The sequence below is a fragment of the Glossina fuscipes genome, unplaced genomic scaffold (assembly GCF_014805625.2).
Source record: "Glossina fuscipes isolate IAEA_lab_2018 unplaced genomic scaffold, Yale_Gfus_2 59, whole genome shotgun sequence".
Lineage (NCBI taxonomy): Eukaryota > Metazoa > Arthropoda > Insecta > Diptera > Glossinidae > Glossina > Glossina fuscipes.
In genome coordinates this window covers 4735819-4759014 of record NW_023998431.1, presented here as the reverse complement: position 1 = coordinate 4759014, position 23196 = coordinate 4735819, and the positions used below count along the sequence as shown (strand labels likewise).

General features: G+C 34.1%; 2 protein-coding genes across 3 annotated transcripts; one reads left to right on the top strand and one right to left on the bottom strand.

Annotated features, from left to right (window-relative positions):
- Positions 1-191: 191 nt before the first annotated feature.
- LOC119637464 (60 kDa SS-A/Ro ribonucleoprotein) lies at positions 192-3653 on the bottom strand. The gene is made up of 6 exons (XM_038033484.1): positions 3451-3653; positions 3141-3385; positions 2114-3074; positions 1860-2047; positions 1613-1788; positions 192-440 (listed from the first exon to the last, which is right to left on the bottom strand). The coding sequence occupies exons 2-6, from the start codon at positions 3345-3347 to the stop codon at positions 299-301; spliced, it is 1674 nt and encodes a 557-aa protein (XP_037889412.1). The 5' UTR covers positions 3348-3385; positions 3451-3653; the 3' UTR covers positions 192-298.
- A 1152-nt stretch (positions 3654-4805) lies between these two features.
- Positions 4806-6055, top strand: LOC119637419 (hypermethylated in cancer 2 protein-like). Of its 2 annotated transcripts, XM_038033440.1 has the most exons (3): positions 4806-5008; positions 5092-5161; positions 5232-6055. In XM_038033440.1, exons 2-3 carry the CDS (start codon positions 5129-5131, stop codon positions 5847-5849), a joined length of 651 nt encoding a protein of 216 aa, XP_037889368.1. In that variant the 5' UTR covers positions 4806-5008; positions 5092-5128; the 3' UTR covers positions 5850-6055. The 2 variants fall into 2 exon arrangements, with proteins under 2 accessions (XP_037889368.1, XP_037889367.1); XM_038033439.1 differs by having other exon boundaries at positions 4806-5161.
- The last annotated feature ends 17141 nt before the right edge of the window (positions 6056-23196 follow it).

Sequence of the window (23196 nt, the reverse complement as noted above, 5' to 3'; positions counted from 1 at the left end):
ATATATAATGATGAGTACAAATATATAAAATAGTCGTTCTACACAATTATTACATACGTACATACGAGTGCTTTTATTATATGATTAATTTCTTCTAATTTTATATTTTAGATCATAAAGCATTATTTTTTTCTTAAGTTCTTTTTCATTTATTTTATTTCTTCTCTTCTTCTTTTGTCTTATTACTTTAGTTTTTTTTTTTTTAACACCGATTCTTCTTTAATGTAGTTCGCTTTTGCTTATATTTCAGTTTAATTTTTTTGCTTCTTATTCTCGTTTTGATATCGTTCGCTTTCTTTTAATCGAAACGATGTGTTATAAAATTGTGTATGATATCCGTGGTATGTTCATCCAATCCACATATTTCCAATATATTCTCTTTGCGTGTTTGAGAATAGTGCATGGAACGTCGATATTTCAGTAGATCTAGAACTATGAATCTAATGGAACAAGAAACAAGTTTTTAAAAACTTTTTATTCGTTTCTCTTAATTCGATTTTTGTGTATCCATCATCTAAAGATAATCTCAACAGACCGCGAGAGCTCCCGCTTTACTTAAATTATTCTTTTCTTTTACCTTCCAACACTTTCTGAGTAAACACCTTCAACTCATTGTTAAGAAATGGGTTTAATCTCTTAATATTCACGACCACAATATATTGTTTTGTCTATAATTTTTGATCCCATAATGACATTTCCTTAACCCATTCCAATATTCTGATCGGTTTACCAACCATAATTAACAATAAAATTTTTATTGCCAATTTATGGACTAAAATATGAAAAAATTGTCAGTTTCACGACATCTTTTTTAGATTGCGTGCGGATCATTTTGTCTTTGTGATCTAATTCTATGTTGGGCTTTTAGACGGTTTCAAGGAATATTTTATGGATTAATAGTTAAGATTTGTTTACTATTGCTATTCTTGCTATAATTTATTTGTACTTAACTTATTGTGATGAAATGTTAGATGATCTTTGAAAACACTTAACCCAAGTTTTAGATTAAATTATACTATAGAATGTAAACTATTCTGGTTTGCGTCTCTTACGCGTAAGTCTGGACGGTTCACACTCACGTTGCGTTTGCTAGTCTAATCTACAAGTATAAGGTAAGAATGAATATTGAAAGTTTCAAGCACAAACACTAAACAAACGGACAAGCATCCGCATAAACGTAAACCAAATGGACATATGTATATATTTTATGGAATTTTTCGTACGCATTTTTGTAATTTGAAATCGGAAGGCCAACTTTATTGGTGACTATAAAACTGCTCTAAATAAGCCCCTATAAATGTAATAGCCATCTTTAACACGAAGGAAAAAACGTTATTAATCAAGAAAATGTTGCACTTATAAGTAAAAAATCGTTTAATACTGAGGAATCGTTTCTACTTCAAAATATTGAGTTCAGAATATTGGAGCAGATTTAACGCGTCAACGAGTTTATTAGGCTTATACAACGTCAAATTTGGCAAACTTTATGTGATGTAACAATCTACCAAATATAATTTACATCACAGATAAAGACTGCACCCAAATAACTAAACTTCCGGAGTATTCACGGCTTTCACAGTGAACGATAGGACATACAGATCAAATTACTTACTTTGCTTTTGGACTCTTTAAGCGATATTTGTCCAATTGCATGCAAAGATGATCTGACTTTTGATTGGGATTCCCGCGGCCCGCATTAGGCACAATACAAAGAAATACATCATAAATTTGGTCACTATGCAACGCTTCTGTTAAAGGAATTACCAAACGTTGGGAGTTTTTAATATTCTGAAAAAAAAAAAACAAAAATGCAAAAGAAGATAAGGTAAAAACATCTGAAATCAAACGTCACGTGGTACCTGGATATTATCGCAACAAGCAATAGCTTTTTTTATATCCATCGTTTTGCACCAAGCAATACGTTCTAATCTCGTGTTTCCGTGAAACCAATGAAATACATCCACATGCTGTTCGCGTTTGAAGTAACCAAACGCTAAAGCAATGGCTGCATCATAAAAACTTAGTTTTTTATGATTTCGCAAAAATTCTGAAGATGAATAACAATTAATTTGTAGTTACGAAATCAACATTGGCTTAGTTAAAAGAATCTTACTTATTTTATAGCTGGCTTGAAGATTTATAGTTATATGCATACGCAAATCAGTTATAGACTTATCCGGTGTTAAGGTAAACAAATTTTGATACAAGTCCTGGATGTATTTCATTTTCATATTTTCAACACGCTTCGGTGACAATCGTGTTATATCTCCTCGTATACCCATGCGACGCATATTAATTAAGAAATTTATCGGCTGAATTTTACGTTGCAATTTTCTATTGCTCAGCATTCTTTCACAAGCTTGCATAATTTTCGGATCTTGTAAGAGTTTCGACTGAGCCAAGCGACGCCAGTTCTTTATTAATTGCAAATATGTCATACTGGGTATCAGAATTTCCATTATACTGGCACTTTTCAAAAAGTGTGTTGGCACTTGATCGTATCGCAATCTGTTTGATCTTATGATGTTCAAAGCCTCTTTTTTATTCGTAATAGTACGCAATTTGGCCACATCTAAAATTGTCTGAGCTGTTGTAGAATTCATTTTGAACACACGTTTCTTTTTAAAATCTATTTGCTCCTGTGTTGGATTCGAGTTTGTTCTTTCAGTGGTTTCGTTCAATTCATTCGCGTTTACACTGCTCTTCGCTTTGGAATCCTCGACGAGTTCAGTGCATGTTTTGAAAAATGGAACTGTACTTCCAGAAATTTTTGCATCTGAAATATGACAAAGTTTCAATAAGGACTTGTGTGTAAAACCATGTTGCCCGCGATGTTTTAACCACATATCCTGCAACTTTTCTGCCGGTCTCGTTTCATACCAGCAGGTAATGGCTTTACGAACAGTCTTGGAGAAACCTTTGCGATTTTGCTCTTTAGCGATTAGAATAGCATACTTGCAGAACAAGAATAAATCATTATCACTGCATATTAGACAAGTAAAAGCGAGACGCATGCCAGTTTTCTGTTTCGTATCAACGTCTGCTGCCAAATAAGAGGCATACACAAAAATCGGCTGTAAGTATAACAAAGATTTCTTGTTTTAAATGTTCTTCAATTCACTTGCGAGAGCCTGACTTACTTCATCTCTTCTCACCAAATTGTCGGATTCCACTAAAACTTCCTTTAACAATGAGATCATGGCTTCTACACTTATTTCCTTGCACATTTCCTTAATTAGTGGCCAATAATAACCTATTTTAACATTTCCATCTAAGTGTACACAAACGGGCTCGAATGACCCTAAAAAGCAAAAGCGACGCAACTTTGTGATAGCATCTAGTTCCATGATGTCCCAGTGCTTATTTTCTCGTAACTTCAATCAAGCTGATGAAGTTCAAACATTTACTCATATGCATAAACAATATAAAGAAAACAAGTTATAAACTTACCTAAAAACGTAACGAGCTTCGAAAAGGGAAATCGCAAATGATATTCATGTATGTGAATATGGAAGCCTATTTACGTCTCCTTTTTTACTATTTATTCAATGTTTCCTTTTCTAATGCCGTCGTTTTTCCAATGAACAACGGGCGGTTTTTTATGTTCCTTTCTTTTTTGTTGTTGTTTTGTTTTTTGCAAATTGTCTTCAATGCAAATCCATTTTTTAGTCTCCTTCGGGATCGGCGTTGCCATAAATAAAAATTTTTGTTATATTTATTAACTAAGCAGTGTGAATTAACAGCGATCTACTGCAACTGTAATTTGACTGCTGATTTTATGACGAACTTTCAATTTACTACATATATTAAGTAAGTTATGCTTATTTTGAGAAAGACAAATTCTCTATACTTACTTGTTGATATAACAATTAATAATTATTTCAGTTTTAAGCACAATGTTGTGTTATTTGGTTATCCGGGGCTAATAAATCCTAACAATTAAGTTCAATGAGAAACTGCGTTACCATATTAGTTTTATAAGAAAATCGATGTTTTTCGGGCTAAAAGTTCCCACCAATAACAAAAGCGATATTTGTGGACTTTTGCCGACGGCTTTGTAATTAACATAGAGTATTATTATTTTATTTTTAGTGAAAACTACTGCTTTTTTATAGGATATGTCCTTCCTTGACGGCAAATATCCTTTTGACGAGCAACAGTAATTACTAAATTACTTTCAGCAAGTCCTTACCTAGGTCAAGATTTAGTTCAATGGGTATGAGTTTATATGTTTATATATGTTTTATTAAGTCTAATCAAAGAATAATCCTTCCGTTTTTCTTCGTTTCCTGTACGGTATAATGGATTTAAAGTTAAAAAAGGAAAGAAAAGCCACAATATGCTTAATTTTTTTATAAACGGTTTACTTATTTATTTATATGCTTTATTCACTTCTACCGTTGCTTTTGTTGTTAAATTGCCAAATTGTTCATTTGTTTGTATAGAATTTCAAAAAGGTGTTTTTTATTGATTAGCAGAGAGTTTGGAAGAAATTGGGGACTTTTGCCGACTTTTGCAAATTAGCATAGAGTATTACGTTTTTTCTGTAAATAGCATAGAGTATTGCGTTTTTTGTTTGATTATTTGCATTGCCTGATATTTTTTTATTACGATATTATTCTTTAATTGAAAAAAAGCGTATATCAATAAGGTTAGGTAGTTCAGAATGGGTTCACAGATCTAGTCAAGGAAGCAACCCTGTTAGTCGACATATTTGTTAATGTGTCTATTAAATTATTATGTTTAGTACTATATTAGGTGATATACCAGCCTATTTTAAAATATTTTTCTTTCATATAAAAATCGATATGAAATATTTTAGACGAAATGAGGTATAACATACAATCGTTAGAACAACTAACATTTTGCACATACGCGCAAATTGTTAAGATATGAAACCCTTGGTATTATTTAATATCGTAATAGCTACAAGAAAAAAAAAACCGTTATTGAGTTCAGGGCGAAAGCGATTCCACAGAAGCAAGACCGAAGAATTTTCTAAACGAAGGTGCATGTAAACAAATTATTATAAATTCGATTTTAAAAGTTTTGAGTATTTTCATGCGTACTTATAGTAAAGTGTTTTTACAGTTTTTAGACTTTATATCCGTAGTATATTCTGGAGCAGATGAAAATGATTGATGCTGCATCAAAATGTGAGGTTAGGAAATAAAATTAATAACACGCGTTGAAATTTTAGAGTACTTAAGAAAATTTTCTGTAAAAAACAGGCTGAGCATGACGCCGAGGAAAAAATAGAAAAACTAGCTGTTAATAAACTGGGGACAAATACCATAAGTAGCAATTTAAGCTGCAGGTCATTTCAGGAAAATGAAGGTTCATTGTCGAATTTGGAAGTTCCAGACATATTCACAATCCCTGTCGATTGTGTATCCATTGCGGGCAATTTGAAGAATTCAGAGGACACTAATGAGGAAAATGCATTTGCAGCTATGCGGAGGTATCAAACACAAATTCCAATGGACAATGTGGAAATAAAATTACTTGACGCACCGTCACATTTAAAGTCGGCTGAAATATGTATTGAATTTAAAAAAACAGAAGAATCTTGGATATCTGCTGTTTATCGAACGTATGAAAATGATTTTTGGTGTAAAATCAAGCGAGAAGATTGTAAACATAAATGGCATTACTTTTGCAATTTTTGTAAGAGGCGCTATTGCTCATTCCCGTCTCTTAAAGGGCATCTTAACGAGCACTTGGGATTATTTCCTTTCAAATGCAAGACGTGCCTTAAGGTGTTTACCTTGCGCCACTCGCTAATAACACATCTGCGCTGCGTGCATCGCTACGAGAGAAGAGAATATGAGCATTATGTAACATATTGACATAAACTAGTGCGCTCTTACCAAACTTTTGTTAGTGAAAGTCGTGAGCCTTAACTTCTTTCTTTAACCAATTTAAATTTTCTTTCGTTTTTTTGCTACATTTTTTGTACTGTGAAGACATTTGCTTTTCGATTCAAAAAGTTAAAAAAGTTACTGTTTTGTATATAGTATATGTTCTGTATACTTCCATACTGACGAAATAAAAATCTGATTGAATGTCACATGCGAAGTAATTTTTTGAGTACGTCGTTAGCTTAAGACTGTTGGGTTGGCAAAGAAATTGAGTTTTGTAAACATTTTTCGGGTTTATTTTTAAAACATTCGTTTTACATTGTATATACTGTGATCATCGTTGCTGGGCAGGTGATGAGTATTTTCTTGGTGAATTCGTGTAAGTTCGCATTTGTGGATCGGCATAAATGCTGCCGATTTTAAGTTATTCATGGTAATATTTAATATTTTCTTTGTTGTTTTTTGGCCAATCTCAGGTAATAGGGTGATTCCCGTTCAATTTCCAATTTGATTCAAGTCACAACTGAAAACACATATGAGTTATCTCATTATTCTACCTTAGTTTGGATTTAGATCAGTTCAAGCAATGGATGAACGTGTAGATCAAAAAGTGCAGCTGTCAACTCACTATTCAGATTAGTGAATTACATTATATGTAATAACTCTTTGGTCCGTATTCCTAAACGCTTTGAAAGCCCTTTTTTTGAAAAGTCATTATATGGAAAAAGAATTGCAAATTTCAAAACTTTTCGACATTCCAAATTGGTATGGAAAACGGTTCTTACGAAAACTGAATCTTCCCATGATGAAAATTGCTTCATAATAGTAAATTGAGAAAGAAATCAACCATACCGAATTTAAATCACGTAGGTCTATTTTTTGGATACCACCGCATGTAAGTATTCTCGTTTATATATCTCAAAAAGCCCTCATTGTTGATGTTTTACAATCGAAATTTCTTCTCGATAATAATTAATCACAATTAAATGGATCAATTTTAAACGGATGGGTCGTGAATAGTAAGCGCGTCAGAAAAAGATTTAATTTTTAATATATTAAGATGAAAATTGGTTCATAGTGGCAATTTTATCGGAAAATTAACCATAGGAAATTTGGAAAACATAGCTTTCCAAGACGTTTTATGTCGGAAACAGGTGAAATGAAATAAAATCTCTGACAAGCAACTAAGTTAATTTGGGTCACGTCAGACAACGTTTTAACAAAAATGAAAAAAATAATTGTATTAGGGGAAATGGTGTAAGGTATCTAATGGCAGCCTTGCGCGACTGAATGTCCTTGATATGTTTTTGTTTAAATTCTCACGCGATTTCCCTTACCCGCAAAGTTTCTGCGTATAGAGGAAAGTGTAAACTAGTTAAGACCAAACATAAAGCATTTAATTATTGTTTACGCAATCCAATATACCAATCCAGCATACCTTATCATCCACTTGAACTGTAGTATGCTGCGTGTATAGCGCAAACGGCACAAAGCAAAATAAACGCATTAGTGCAAAATATTAAAGAAGTCATTGATAGGTTTATGATTTTTAAATAATTTTATGTCTCGATGTTTATCAAAAGGTAGATAGGAAAAGTTGATTACGATCGAACGTTAAAAAGTAGACGCCGTGTTAAGCGTTTGATAGCGCTATAAACGCGCTCGCAGAGCATTTTGCACATATTTTAACTTTTTTGTACATAAAATAACATTGACTTTCAACTTATCACTGCTCATTAGTTTGCTATATCTCAGCGATGAAGCCTAGTGGTGGTTTTTTTCTTGGATATTAATTTATACGTCCAGATTATAAGTAGATAATTAATTTCATGTTTTTTTTTTTCGTTTGTTGTAGACACAGGTCTGTATCTCCAGAAACGTGATGTAGTATGTTTTGTGTACAGAAGTTGATTATGAGTGAGTTCAGCGTATATGTAGTCAGTCCAGATACGATATCCAGAAAGAAGTGGCAAGATTAGGATGAGAGTGGGGAGAGAAGATAGCGTAGATAGACAAAAGAAAAGAAATGCAGTTAGCTCCTTAAGATTAGAATAATCGTGAGCACAAAACATATCAAATAAGGGGTAGTCTGCTATTGTCCCATCTTTTACATTTGAAGATGCGATGTTCAGCCGATTTAGGTATTAGGCAAATGTCGCAAATATCACTGCCAACTGCTCGGATCATTTTAACATAATATTTGTCATATGTATGGCTAGTCATAAGTCTGTAGAGGAGTTTGATCTCTGACAACGAGAAAAGAGAGTCCGGCAGGGTTTTAAAGGAGATGGATGGAAATACTTTGTAGAAAACACGATCTGCTTTTCCTCTTGCGACGTTGTTGTATTCCTCATTAAGTGCGCTGGTAATGGTATTACAGATGACGGACAACGCCTCTCAGATATAATTTCACCATCAGATTGACCTTTACGTGCGTAGAAACCAGCTTGTCATTAAGACAGCAACCATAGTGACTGGGAACCCAGACAAGGTGGAATTGCTCAAAGAAAGGGTTGTCCAGCGTGTTGTAGATTTCGTAGACATGTTAGTTTGTAGCGTCTTTATATTTTAATGAACAGCAGAGCTGATCGGCTGCCAGAAAAGACGACAAATTATACAGCAATCGACTGCCTGTTTAATGATCAGTAATTCAATGAGCGTCGAGAATAGATTATCCAAGATTTTAGCTTTGAGGGGAAATGTCAACAGAAAAATAGGATATTTCAGTAGCTACAGAGCCGTCTGCGGCATACACTTCAAAGCAGTTGTTGCGATAAAACTCCAACTTCTTATTACACGAAACGTTCAGAGCTGATAAGGGAATGTTCTCTTGGCGGAGTTGAGCGGCGCTAGGATGTTGAGATCCACAATACAGTTGTTGCAGTCAGAGTTTCCGATAGCAAAGAAGTTTAATTTGTCAAAAGCATGCCTGAAATTGCGATAACAAAAAAGGGACCTTATCAGATACAGCTAAAACTTTACTGAGCAATGAGGATGTCATTGCTTTCAGCTTGTCATGCTGTTTCGCTGTAAGTTGCAGGGTTCTTTGAGACACTGGCAGCACGCCAGACATAACTCGTAAAATGTTGACGGGGGTCAACGAGATGAAACCAGAGTATCGTCTCAAGTGTCTATTTTCAAAAGTCTGAATTTGCTTAGCTACACACGCTGAAAGGTTACAGGCCGCTAAGTGCGCGAATTCAATTTTCGATCGGAGTGGAGACTCGTATATCAAGATATATGTGTTTATCATGTTTACTAGTATGTAGCTTGGTTACATTAGAATTGCAAGAATCATTTTTCATAGTAATTACGAAAAGCTAGGCTAGCATTAATGGAAATTCCAAGAAATCGAAAGGCGAAAAAGGTTAATAGTTTTGTTTGATCCCTTTGCGAAGTAAATTACGCTGGTCTTTCTTAGGTTAAAACGAAGTTTCGCACATTCTTCGTAAAAAAAGATTTGCTTTCCAGGAGAGACTTCCGCAACAGAAAGTCATCAGCATATTCAATGATATGGGTTTTGCAATTCTGCACCTGGTGCAAGTAAGGGGCTTAAGCGGCTGCCTTAAGGCAAACCGTCTTACACCACTATCAATTCAGAGCCCAAAAGCAGAAAGCGCTTCGGTAAGATGTTGAGAACTCAGAACCGTGTATGAAGGGGGACGTCAAAAAGCATCAAAGTCTTTGCTAGTTTCTTGAGTTTGGCACAATCATATGCTTTATTGATGTCAAGGGACAACAAAACAACTTTTCTGCCTGTGGAAAGAACGAGTTGGTTTGATATTATGGGCATTAAGTAGGGCAACGAGTCTTTCTTTGATCATCAAATTAGTGAATTTAAGAAGCACTGAAATAAGAGCAATCGGTCTGAAGTTACCGATATTGTTGTGGCTTTTGCCAGGCGTGTCGAAATGAGTGTATGACAAACGTCACATAAAATACATACAAACATTTTAAAATTTAATTGTGAGTACCCCAAGTAGTGAAGTATTTTCGTCCGCGAGAAAAAAACCTGAGTTATGGGTAAAAACCATTGCTATTGCAAGGGATATAAATAGGTGTAGAAAAAATTTTATAGCAAAAAATTTTTTTACAAAATTAGTATTAAAGTAGAAAATGGTAGGGTGAATCCGCCGCAAATTGCTACATATTCTAAGAGATATTTGAGGAACAAAGCAGCGAACCAATGGCAGGCTCTGCAGATACTCAAATTGATGGTCCAGACAATTAAACAGACTATATAGGGCATTTTTTATTGTCCTATGGTTAAGACTGACATACGAGAACACTGTACGCAATTGTGGCCTGATTAGCAAAAATCGATGGACCAACACGAACTTGACAGAGTTTTGCGTACCGAAACTATGTACGACATGTGGCGTTGCACTTAAACAGCGCGCGATTATCAAGAATATTTCCAGGGATATGTGCTGGGCATATCGTTTATTACGGACTGCAATAATAAAACCTATTCCGTAAATGATTTGACGACGGCAACATTCAACTTTAAAAACCTATTATTATTGTAGGAAATACAACATACAAAAACGTGATCCGAGACAACGTTTGATGATATTAAATGCTGACCTATGTTTTATAAGAGTAGCTGGAAGTGAGAAAATTATTTTCATACCGGAACTGCTCAACCGGTCGTCTAACCTCGGTTAAACTGGCATAGTGTGTTCTAACATCCTGCTGATGTGGATCGTTATACCAATTTAGAGCTTCGTGGATGCATGAATCGTTTGCACGATTTTAGTCGCCGCTTACAAGAAACCGAAAGTAGTGCTCACGACTGGATAAAGAGAGCTTGTAGAGCTATCAGGCCGTATCTTAGATCCTCCGCGAATAGTGTGTGAAACCTATACCATAGAGTCGCTTACTTCTCAACAACAGTGGCAACTGTTTGTTCAGCAGACTTGCCAGCAGAGCGCTGCAGTGTCCAAGTGTTAGTAACACCCATGAATTACGTAACTTTCTAGATAATTTAATAATATCTGTAAAATATCGCTGAGGCACATCAAAAGAAACAAGGCGTACCTCTTGGAAAGTTTGGTGGGATCAATAAACTACCCCACCATAATTCATAATATGTACTTTCCATTTAGAAAATATCATGTTCTATTCTCGATAAATAAAAACTTTAACAGATAAATTTAAATAATTACAACTTGTAAATATTTGCAATTAATGTCATATGAAAAAATCTTTTTTTAAAAAAATTGATTACCACATCAGTATAAGAAAAAGGATACTGACGAGTACGCTCAATTGATGTCCATCGTTGAATGCGACAGGAGACCTGGGCACGGCAAAGGGTAATCTAATTTGATAAAAAATATATTAACCCAATGTGATCTGCGAATATTTCTTATTCACCTCATCGTCTTTCGTTTATTCAGGTTACTCCTGAGCACGGTTCATTCGGATTAATGTGCTCTATACGAAATTACCTCGATAGCTAAAACTGGTATCGGATTCTTATTTTGTTTCAAGTTGTACTCCTTCTCCTTTCTCCCAATTTCATTCGTTGGTCAAGAGTTTTGGATAAGTCTTTTCAAAATATGTTTTTATTCCATAACCTTTTCATCATTTAAATTTTGGGTTTTTTCAAGTCTTGCAAAGCTTTGAAAGATCTTATATCTTTAATTATATATGTAGGTTTTTGGGTGACATTTTTTTTTGTTTTAATTTTTCTGTCCGTTCAATTTTTGTTGTAAGATTTTCACCTTCAATTTTTACTTCCAGAGCAAAAATGGAATTGGAAAGATAAACGCAGGCTGTGGAGATATGCTGCTGCCAAAGGATTGTTCGGAATTCGATGTATCCATGGAAATCATTGCGCAGGAATTATCAGAAAATTGATAAGGACTTATAAATATTGCCACTTGGATTGCCGTACAAATCAGTTGCCGGCTGCAGGTATGATCGAATTATCGCTTAGCGAATTAATGGCTATCGGTTACAACATATCTAGACTACCAAAAGAGTAATCAAAAGCTTTTTGTGCTTTAATAGGCACCACGGCTATGAAACGAAATGCGATATTCTACAGCCCTGTAGTTGAATGTGTGATCTTCGATGTTTTGCGAACAATTTGTACCAAATGATGACAAACGCTTTACCTTAATAGCGCAAGGAGCATGAGAAATTACTAAATCGCCGAAATTGGTCACGTGCAACAAGTCTACCTGGTGTCTGTTAGTATGCCAACAAATTGGCATCGCCAGTTGCCCCAGCATTCTCGTAACCTTCATACGATGCTTTGGAGAAAAAACCTTGTTGTATAAAATACTTTAAATTTTTTTTACGTATGCGTGTCCTTTAACTGGATTTTCCTTTTTCTAATAATAATAACTACTTAGAAGTTGCAAGCAGCTATAGTTTACTTATAATTTCTTACCTTTCCTTAAAAGTAATATCGACATTACGTATAACTTTTTTTTTTTCCAAATTATTTTGTTCATTTAATGCATATTTGCTATAAACTGAAATTAATGTTAACGTTGATAAACTTTTAAAAAATATTAATTTTATTGAAAAGAAAATTTACTTGTGTAGTAGGAAATAGTTTCACTATTTTCAATGGTCTTCTGCTTCTGATTTTATTCTTATAAGGGGATTTTAGGTATGCATTACCTCACAGTAGTTTCGCAGCGTCCGCCGAGCGAAAAGGACCTAAGAGATTCGATACTGTAACGGTAATGTCAGCAGATATAAACAGATTATTATTATTATTAAATCTTACAACATTTCAGTATCACTAACGATTGTTGTTACAATTGTAGACAAGAGGTGTTAATATGCGATAAAATTTAAAACTAATCTACAAAAAAAGCCTTGATACATAAATTTATGCGCAAGAAAAAAATCACGTTTAAACGTACAAACGAAATGTGCTCTTGACAGTTTTGGTTTTCAGAAAGCTATTGGATCGTTGAATTTACAATAGTATTAGTATTTTTCATTAAAATTATACCAATATTTTATTATACTAAATCTTGCAACATTTCAGGATCACTAACGATTGTCATTGTAGACGAGAGGTGTTAATATGCGATCAGGTTTAAAACTAATCTGCAGAAAAAGCTTTGATGCATAAATTTATGCGCAAGAAATTTTTGACAATAACTTCAAGTTATTAAAAACAAATTCCAGTAAACTTGAAAAATACTGCATATAACAAAAACGAATCGAAACTAAGAAAGTAATTAGGTTAACAAACAAAGAATATTTAGGAATAAAAATTTTTATGAATAAGGAAAGAAAATTTGTGAAGTTATTTGATATCTTGACGCGTGAGACGATGATGATATTTTTTACCGTCTCTGCAAGAAATCCGATGCGATTCGCTTTTAAAATTATTGACATTTCTATCCTCCATTACAGTTCCGTGGGCATCCTCTAAACGGAATTACAATAGGTAGAAGGATATTTCAGTCTTCAGCAGTCATTTCTTTTTTGCGTATTTAGATTTCTTTGAACTAAAGTTGGCGCCACCTTTGGGTTGCGTGGGTACAACGTCCGGTGGCGAAGGTAGCGAAGTCTTTCTTTCCTTTTCCTTTGTTCGTCGCCCGTCTTGTGTACAAGAACGCGTCAAACGCCTAGCTGGCATTTGTTGTTCTGCGTTGTTGTTCATTTGCATACTGCGTGTTTGCGAACGTGTTAAGCGTTTATTCAAAGTTTTATCGACTTCATTATTTTCAGGTAAGTCATTGGAAGAGCTTGGTTTGTATTGCAGTGTGTGCAAACGTGTCGCACGCTTACTTGGTGCTCCCTGCATTCCAGTATTTTTTGAAGACATATTACTCTCTTTCGAAGTTTTTACTACAGTGCTATCCAATGCATGGGATCTTTCTACCTCCCCGTTGGATGTGTTCTTGTTTGACTTCTTTTCACGTTCAAAGACGACTTTTTTATTTCCACGTCCCTTTTTGCTTATTTCTTTAATTTTATTACTATTTTGGGTCGAATATTGAGACTCGTCTGTTTCAATTAATTTTATTTTAGCCTTTAGTTGTTCACCCAAACTAAAATCCTCATCCAATTTTAAGCGTTCTTTAGTTAGAGGACCGACCCGCTTATTATTTACGTAAATCCCGGAATCACTTTCCAAATCAACGATGAAAATTTCTTCGTTTGAGTCTACCTCCAAGTAACAATGCTTTGCATCTATATGCCAATTGGTAACTTGTATATAATTACGGGACCTTCCCTTTCGGCTGTCATTACCAATTAAATATCGCCCTTTCTCCAGGAAATACTGTTTATTTTCTATTTCAAGTTGAAGAATTGCTGCGGTCTCTCCGAACATTTTACATTTTTTTACAATTTTTACAATTTTGTAGTCCTCAAAAAATTATTTTCTCTGAACGTCTTTAAGAACGACTTTAAGAATATTCCCGAAATATTCTATTACTGTTCTGTGGGAGAAAGCGTTGCTCATTGCTTTTCAAAAAATAAATAGCCTACTTTTAGTTCTTCTTTTATTTTATAGTAGTTTACCAGCAACTCTGCATTTTCTTTTTTCTTAATAGGTTATTTGGAATTTCTATACCCTACATGTGTAATCCAAGGGGACTTATGATAGACTGACATTTTAGACCACATGATCTTATTGCTTCGACCCCACTCGATATAAGATATTCCAGGAACCGTACCATCTTCAGAAAAAGTTTAAATTTTAATATTTTAGGCAAAAAATAATAGGGAATTTGGATCATATCTATCTATTGTCCATTTGTCTACTTTTTAGACCGTAACATATATAGTCGTTATCGTGACAAGTCAGTCATTATATAGGGAGAACGTCTAATTTCTAGAAATTTTGTAATTAAAACTGAAAAATAATACCATTTTTAAGAAGTAAATTAAGTTTGCTAAGTTTGCTAAATCAATGGATGTTTTGGGCATCCTCCAATATTCGGGCTTTCATGAAAACTATTGCATGAAAACTATAGCGTGTGACTTTTGTGGTATTATTATCAAAAGGATTGAATAAGTGTACTAGGCCAAGCGGTGACGGGTATCTAATCTATCTAATGGTTGACCTCACCTGGCTATATCGTTTTTGATTGTGTTTTTCAAATGTAATATTGTCCATTTTTAGTCTTTGGAGGTATGTTTTCATTCTATCCAAGTCCGTGGCTATAGTTTCACTATTTAACGTTTCGTAAGTCTTGAAATTAACTGTTCTCTGCTAATTGTAACTTTCTAGAATTGGATATCCTATGTATTTTTAAAAAGCCAAGTCCATATGTGCAGTCTTGCTATCTATTTCGGTATCAGTTGATGCGTTTTGATGATTTTTTGAAGGATGCGCTCCTATGATTTGACATTAGATTGACTTTTAAGTGAATGCAGTTAAAGATGAATGGACTCATGCTAAGACGCTATTGTCTCTCAGTCATCCTTTAATTTTTTGTACTTCAGAGTAAAGTCATTAACTGGGTTCGTACATGTAAGAATGAGACGATACCAATAAACTTTTTAAAGTGTTTGTCGAAGGCCCTGCGGACTTCTTTTTTATTTGACCTAAAATAGTTCCAATTAGATACCCTGCCAACAACTGCAGACGTACTATAATTGCGGAGTTGCACGGAAAAAAAAATGTAATGAAAAATGTCTCCTGTTTTGTGATTCACCAAGGGAACAAAGTTGTTTTCTTTTCTCATTAGTCCATGAGATTCGCCGCACTTAGGGTTTTGATATGACTTTTGGCAATCTGAAGATACGTAGGGGAATTTTTAGCAGCTTGTATACTACACCGAACCTAATTCTGATACGGAAGCTTTCAACCGATGTTGCTGTCACTTCTAAATATCCGACCAAGCTCATGTTTTACGCGCACTTTTAGTCATGATGGCATGATGCCATGTGCGGCATGATGACCTTCACAGGAAATGGGGGAGAGTGGAATGGGGCAATTCTGAATTGATGATGTGATCGAGCACGTCGATATGGCTTGTAAATAAGAGGGCAATGGTCGTTTCTTATTTTTTATTAAAACTCGTTTTATTATCTGTTCTTGTGAACATCAACGAAGAAACAGATATTTGACATTAGATCGGGATGAATACGTACCGAGACTCTGAACGTACCAAAGAACAAAACTACATTTTTATTGGATTCATTTAAAAATGTGTTCTTCTTTCTGGGTTTTCTTGATATTTCATGTTATCATGCACTTATATGTATTTAATCGAGTTAAGTCATGAATAATTGTTATCGAAATTTTCATAAATATTATAAAATTGAGAGCACAATAACACAATGCATGTGTATGGGAATAGCTGTACGTTTTGACAAATAGTTGAATATAACGCTTGCATGCATCACGATATGATGTTGTCCTACATTTATAAGGCTAGTAATGAAAGCCCATTACAATATAACTGTGCAGTAAACGATACTTTAGGTACTATAGTGCGTGGTCGTAGCTATATAGGCAAATAGCCAAAGGCTTAATATTAATCTTACCAAACGAGAATACACCCTCCAGTCTTCGTCCACTCCCTCCCTCTTTGTCCCTCTTTCCATCTCTTTCGAATTTCCACCGCGTTGCACATATAGGAGGCAAAGCGTTCGAATACATAATAATTAGTATTTGTAGTTTTTTCTTTTTACACCCACCCCTGTAGGGTGGGGATATACTCACAGTTTACTTTCCTTAATGTATATAACACCCGAAAGGAAGCTTGAAAGACCCTATAGAGTATGTATATTCTTAATCAGCGGAAAATTCTGAGTTGATTTAGGCATGTCTTTCCGTCTGTGTCTGTGTCTGTGTCTGTCTGAAGATATTGACGTCAAACTTAATAGAAACATTTGAAGTTTCTGCACGTACGTTGGTATTGAAAAAGAGCCAAATTAGTCGGAGCAGAAGCCCACATTGGAGCATAAGCTGAAGGCAACTCCGTTTTTCTTAACAAAAATTTTTGGGCTTTTGTTCGTTACTCCGAAATTATTTGAGTAAGACGGTTGAAATTTTCAACAATGACATTACGAAACAGTCTACTCTTTACGGAAAACAATATTATCTGCCTAAAAATGGGTTCACTTTTGGGTTCATTGGTTTTTAGAATGTGTGTGGTGGACACCACGATTAATTTTTTCTTGGCGAGTAGAATACGAAAAGGATAGTGGTGGGTAGGCGAGATTCGATCCCCGCCGAACTTGTTTTACTTATTGTTATACAAATCAAATTGAAGTATGAAAATTTAATTGTGTAATGTAGAAGGTATACATTGAAGTTCGCCAACAATGTTGTAGTTATTGCTACAATTTTATAAGGTATAGTGGAGGTAGTGACGGATACGTACTAAATTTTAGATAAATTATTAAAATTCATGAAAATTTTGAAAGGTGATCAATGGACCATTTTGTCGGTATATGTCGTAACTTCGAAGGACGGTGATCAAAGTGTCTACAAAACGCGGGGAGCGTCAGCCTTTCATTATTGGATTCGATGAGCTACCAAAGCTATAATATTGTGGCAGTATTGTCGACTGATGGGTCTACTGGATTTAAATTGAATCCACCTCCTGCTATAAGAAATTGACTTATTGGCAATATGTCGAAGAAAGTATAGTCGAAGTTGAGTAATAGCGAATTAGTAGATCATTGAGTTCAAAGCACTTCATGTATTTATCTAATTTTGTATTTCAGATTAATTTGAAAACTTCAAGACGAGGTAAAATTGCTTACACCACAAGGTTGGCGGGGAGAGAAGAATGTTTCGTAGAGTTAGGTTTTGTAGTGCTAGCAAGCGATATGGGACAAGTAGACGAGAATTTGAGAATTTCACAGAATCGAAACGACACATCAATGCAAGAATATTAAAGTGAAGCATACGCATACATAAATAATATAGGTTCTGACTTGTGTCTCGACTGGACTATTTCCCTTATCCCATATCGAAGCTTGTAAAACGGGCTCTTTAAGTTTGGCTGTCCTGTCAGGTCAATCGACACTATTTTTCCTCTCCTCTTCTCAACCTTGCCAACATTGCTTCAATATTTTACGCTCATTTTAGGCTCATTTTATCATTTCACCTTTATGCATTGAACTGAAGGAACGATTGCTAAAGTTAGGACATTTTCTTCGTTTTTCACTACTTCAAACACTTCACAATATTAGTTGTTAAGCGAATGATGGATGTGTATATTCAATCTTCGCTTCGGATCAACACATTTCTTTGAGCTTTGCCGCTCCAGAAGGCGCTTCTTTCAGCCTTGCACGTCCTGGTGACGTTTGTCGTTAATATGATCGGACAAACCATGAGCCTGTGATGGGCTTTCTTTCAAAAGAATGATGTGACGATTATTGTGTACGCGTTGCCTGAATTGGATGTATGTGTTTGAGAATACTTGAGTCTTGATTTCATTGGCAACGGAATGCATAATGAATCGAATTAGCTGGGCGGGTATAATATGGTTTAAATATAATGTTTATGACTACTTTCTCAACTCTGTACGTATGTAATAATCACAGTTGAAGAGAATGAAAAAGCAGAAGAGATTTGATGGCAGTTACCTTATTAATAAATTCATGAGGAAAGCGAGTATGAAGTGAACTTTTCTCTCTGTTTTTATAGTTGTTTGTTGTTTATGTTGAACTCGAATGCTTGACTATTGATTTATCCGAGATACGTACCATATAGCTCAACAAAGTCTACATACAGTACTGAAATCTCTTACATACGTCCGTCTGCACAGAGGTCTATCTAATACAAAAGAAACTCTTAACAAGGAGAACGGCTTATTTAATCTGCCTGCGTTTTGAATCTCAAAAACTCTACACATAATTCTAAGGGGCTTCTTACTGCGTGAATCCAAAGGTCGAATAGAACTTTTCTATTTGGTTATGCTTGTATGAGAAGCCGCTGCAATGGCGGAAATGAGCCTGATTTCGTGCCCCGACATATTCTAAAATGAAATTAATGATAATAGGAGTAGCGAGAACTCGTCCCCTCAATACCGGAATAAGTAACGAATGAAAAATCTGCTGTTATTCTTCCTCTACAAGAAGTTAATATCAAGTCGCCTCATTTGATTAAAAAAAGGCACCTGATATTTTAAAATGTGGCTTGTGTGAATGTAATTTGTTGTAATGTGCTTTCGTCTTTAAATCGTCCAAAGATCAGCATTTCATTGTACACGTGTATACACCAGTACTCCAGTAGTCCTTTAGCTCCATTATTGATAACTTGCACTGTGATTATAAAAAGTTACCATTGTCGTAAACCGTTCAATTATGTTGGAATTCATAATAATTGGAATTCTTGTGAAAGATTTCGAGTCTTTGTAGCCATTTCATAATAATATTACATATTGCCTACGATGGCAAAGGAATAATAAGGTCTGAATTTATCAAATAAGTAAAGGTCTGGCGGCTATAAGCCAAACCTTCATTGAAATGGTATTAAAACTCTTACCACTCGTACGAATGATTACGAGTCTCAATGACTTTATTACGTTTGAGACAAAACGATAAAATTGTATGCACCCGAAGCAACTTATTATAATTGTATGATGCGTGACAGTGTGGTGGTAACAATAATAATGATTACTTAAACACTTGATTTTTAATTTTATATAAGTATTTCTTTTAAATATTGCTTTTGAATATTTTTATTTGTAATTTTTCTTTTTAGATTATTATTAGAATTCCTTCAAACATAAAATAAATCACTAATCTAAAGAGAAAGATACGCAAATAATGCCAAAGTATTGCTTTAAGCTGGTACGAAATTGAGCAAAAATGTGTTTTATTGAAAATCTTTCTATGGCAATTTTCTTTTTGCCTTCTGTAAGATAAATTTAGTTTTACTTTTTAAGCATTTCTCATTTTTAATATATTTTTATTATAATTTTAAATATATTTAGCGTAGATTTTGTTAACATTATTATTAATATTTATACATACTTAAGTTATTATTGCCAGAATTATATAATCGTTTTTTATAATCATTTAAATTAAGTTTTCTTCTCAGTTTTAATAGATTTATTTAGTCGAGGTTAAGTCGCAATTTTTTTTTTTTTTATTATCATCATTTAATAATTTCCATGAAAAATGATGGCATTAAAGACGGGGCAATTTTTTGATTTTTAAGTAAAAAAATAATTACGAAACGGATATATATCCCAATTTATGGTCCGCTTGAAAATTTTGAGATTGCACATAAAGAAGTAAATAGAGAATGTGTTGTGGTTTAGCGATTAAGCATCTTATTGAGGAATATGACAATCTTACGACCAATTCATTGAGCGTTTTGAACACAGTGTAACTTGTCGCTATATAAAATAACCTTAACTTTAAAACTGTTTCGTTACAACAATTAGGTGTAAAATAATTTTCCATTCATATCCCAAACGATGATGGTTTTACTTGCAGTGATTAAGTCCAGTTGTGGATTAATGGTCAGATTATTAAAGATTTCTACGTAAATGTATGTTTACATTTACTGTTAACTGAATTGAGTTTATTTTATCAAAAATATGGCGAAGTTTTCAATAAAAAAACGTATGGGTACAGGAGACTTTATCACGAAGGGACAAAACGCTATAAGAACAGGAAGGATTCATTAGCTTTACCTTAACTCACTCCTTAGTGGTACGAAGGGTAGCCCTTTTCGGGATAAATAATAGTAAGGATATGCGTAGAAGTTGATTTAAGATCCACATTATTAGCGAGTGGCAATGGGTGAAACCGGCAGGCAGAGACATTACATCAGCTGTGAATGCAACCTAAATGTGTCGAGCAAAATATCTTTCGGTAAATGTGATCTATCCGTAATAGTTAATGCATAGTCAACATCAGTAAGTCCATAATGACTGGATGACTTGTCAGCAAACAAAGAGCACGATCGACTTAGTGTTTTCGTTTTAAGAATTATGAGTGCTACTCTGTTTAAAAGAAACCGATCGGCATTCATTCACTCACTAACAAACTCTGCGTTCCAATCATATTATTATTTAATAAATGAGAAAAATCAATTTCCAATTTTTACTTTCCTATAATGCCTAAATTTATAAAGTTATGCTGTTATTATTGCTTTGAACATACTTCTCTACAATTGTTTGAAACAAAAACTTTCTAGTTGCTTTGTTTGCTTAGTGCATTAAGCTGAGATTTTTTTATAAAGGTAATTATAAAGTTAAGTGTGTAGCATGTAAAGAAAATTTGTCTTGGCTAAAAAACAGCTTTCGGCGTATAGATCATGACAATTAGATTGGGATCAAATTGAAACATACAAAAGAAAGATGTACCACTATAATGTGTTCTCCCTATCTTTGTAAAAGACGAAATTATGAACTTGTTGGGCGGACATCATTAGCGAATACGTAACTATTTCCATAAAGCTTTCATTCCTTTTTTGTAGTTTGTCCTCCTTTGCATTGTTTCCTTATTAATTCGATGAAACTAAGTTAAATAAATTGTGCCACTGAACGAAATCAGTATAGAGCTTTCGTTTGGCATACCTAATTAAGCGCACATCGAACGCGCCACGGAATGAATAATCTTCGGAATTGATTTAGACGTAATCTTGATAAATAGTGTACATTTTTATCGGGCTCAAAAATCGTATTCAAAGATGAACACGTGTTATGTCTAAGCTGCATATGTTTGCCATATGCCACAATACGTATGTGCTAATAACTTAAAATTCAAATGGTTATTAAATCTTACCCCATATCCTCGAATTCCCCATATAAAAACTTCGGATATGGCGTCGCCATTTTGTCTGGTTTTTCCTGCAATTTAAGTTTAGGCGAAAGTTTTGAAACTTTTTGAAAAATTGGAACCGGCACATAGGCTTTATAGTTATGATTCAGAATTTGCAAAGAGAATGCTGTGGCTTTAAATGAGCGAGTTTCTTCTCAATTATGCTTTTTTTTAAGACTCATTTTCGCGACCACTTTGTGATGTTTTTTTTTTTTGCAAAAGCCTTCAACGTAATATGTATAATATTTGAATTCTTTTTGACACTGCACACATATATATATGAAGAAAGCCAGAAATTTTCATCTCAAGCATTCTTCTCAATGGAGTATTGTTCTTTGGATCACTTCATCCTTTTGTGGACAAAAATGGCAATAATATTTTGGCAAGTCAGCTTCTCCAAGTCGTACAGGAAGTGTAAATATATCTACAGAGATTAACTTTGGCTAATAAAAGCACCGCTGGTTGTTAAAGGAATGAGATCTTGTTGTTAACGAAGGATAGCTGTCGCTGTCGTGCCATGTCGCACTGGTGAGGAAAAGATCGAATTATTGAAATCAGTATTCGATAGATATTTTTGTTTGAGTTACGCAAGCAGTTACGCAGGCAGTTACGCAGTCTTCAAGTATGTGGACAATAATCAAATAACTGAAGTTTTTCTACATTTCTATCAATAATCTCAATCAATTACAAGAAGTTCGTATTAGCATGTTGCTGAAGCCGTATAAATATTAGACTCCAATTAAAATTATGCGATTTATCCCACTGCACTTAAGTGTTGGGTGTGCACGTTACGAAGCACTGTGCACTTAAATGAAGCACGTTTCTCAAATCGATTTAATTCATTTAATTTAGTTTAATGTGAAAAAACCATAACCGATAGCCTTTCGAAGCTTTTTCATGGACCTTTCCTGCTTCTACCTTTTAAATGTTGCTTAAATATTAGAGATTAATGTTAATAATTTTTCATTACTTACTTAAGAAAACGGTAACAATGAATTTATCTTATAATAATAATAATAATAATAATAATAATAATAATAGCATATTTGTTGTCTTTTGGTGAAATGTACATAAAAAACAAAAATTTATATATAAACAGTCTAAGAGAATATATGACAAACAATGCTCAAAAACGCTGAAACTTTTTGTACTTTTTCTGGACAACAACACTATTTTCCGTTATTAAGTACAGAAGTAAGGAATCAATGTTATTAAAAAATTATTAAGTAAATAAATGAAAATAAAAGAAAAAGAATAATGTTTGGCTTAATCCGAATCTTTGGATACCGACTGCTTTCTAATTTTTTGTTATCTCTTACACCCACCACAGGGGGTATAGTAAATGTACCATTAAATTTTTTTTGCGCATAGGCATGAGTGTATGAGAGACGACCCATAAAGGGCGTGCAAACATTTTACTCTTGCTTTGCGCTACTGGCGGAACCAATTTATATAATTGTTATTTATCTCTTCGTTCTGCTTAAAATGTAAATTATGATTTATTCGCCTATATTTCGATGAGAAGTTTATATAGCTAAGTAAAGAAATCAATAAAATTTTATTTAAATGATTTCGAATAATTTTCACAATTTTCGAAATAATGTCTTCT

Excerpts from the sequence above, each read along its gene's own strand:
- LOC119637419 (XM_038033440.1), top strand. The coding sequence starts at position 5,129 with ATGAAAATGATTGATGCTGCATCAAAATGTGAG. Across the intron at positions 5,162-5,231 it reads ATGCTGCATCAAAATGTGAG|GCTGAGCATGACGCCGAGGA; the intron begins GTTAGGAAATAA and ends TGTAAAAAACAG.
- LOC119637464 (XM_038033484.1), bottom strand. The coding sequence starts at position 3,347 with ATGGAACTAGATGCTATCACAAAGTTGCGTCGCTTTTGCTTTTTAGGG. Across the intron at positions 3,075-3,140 it reads ATTTGGTGAGAAGAGATGAA|CCGATTTTTGTGTATGCCTC; the intron begins GTAAGTCAGGCT and ends TTATACTTACAG. Across the intron at positions 1,789-1,859 it reads CTTGTTGCGATAATATCCAG|AATATTAAAAACTCCCAACG; the intron begins GTACCACGTGAC and ends TTTTTTTTTCAG.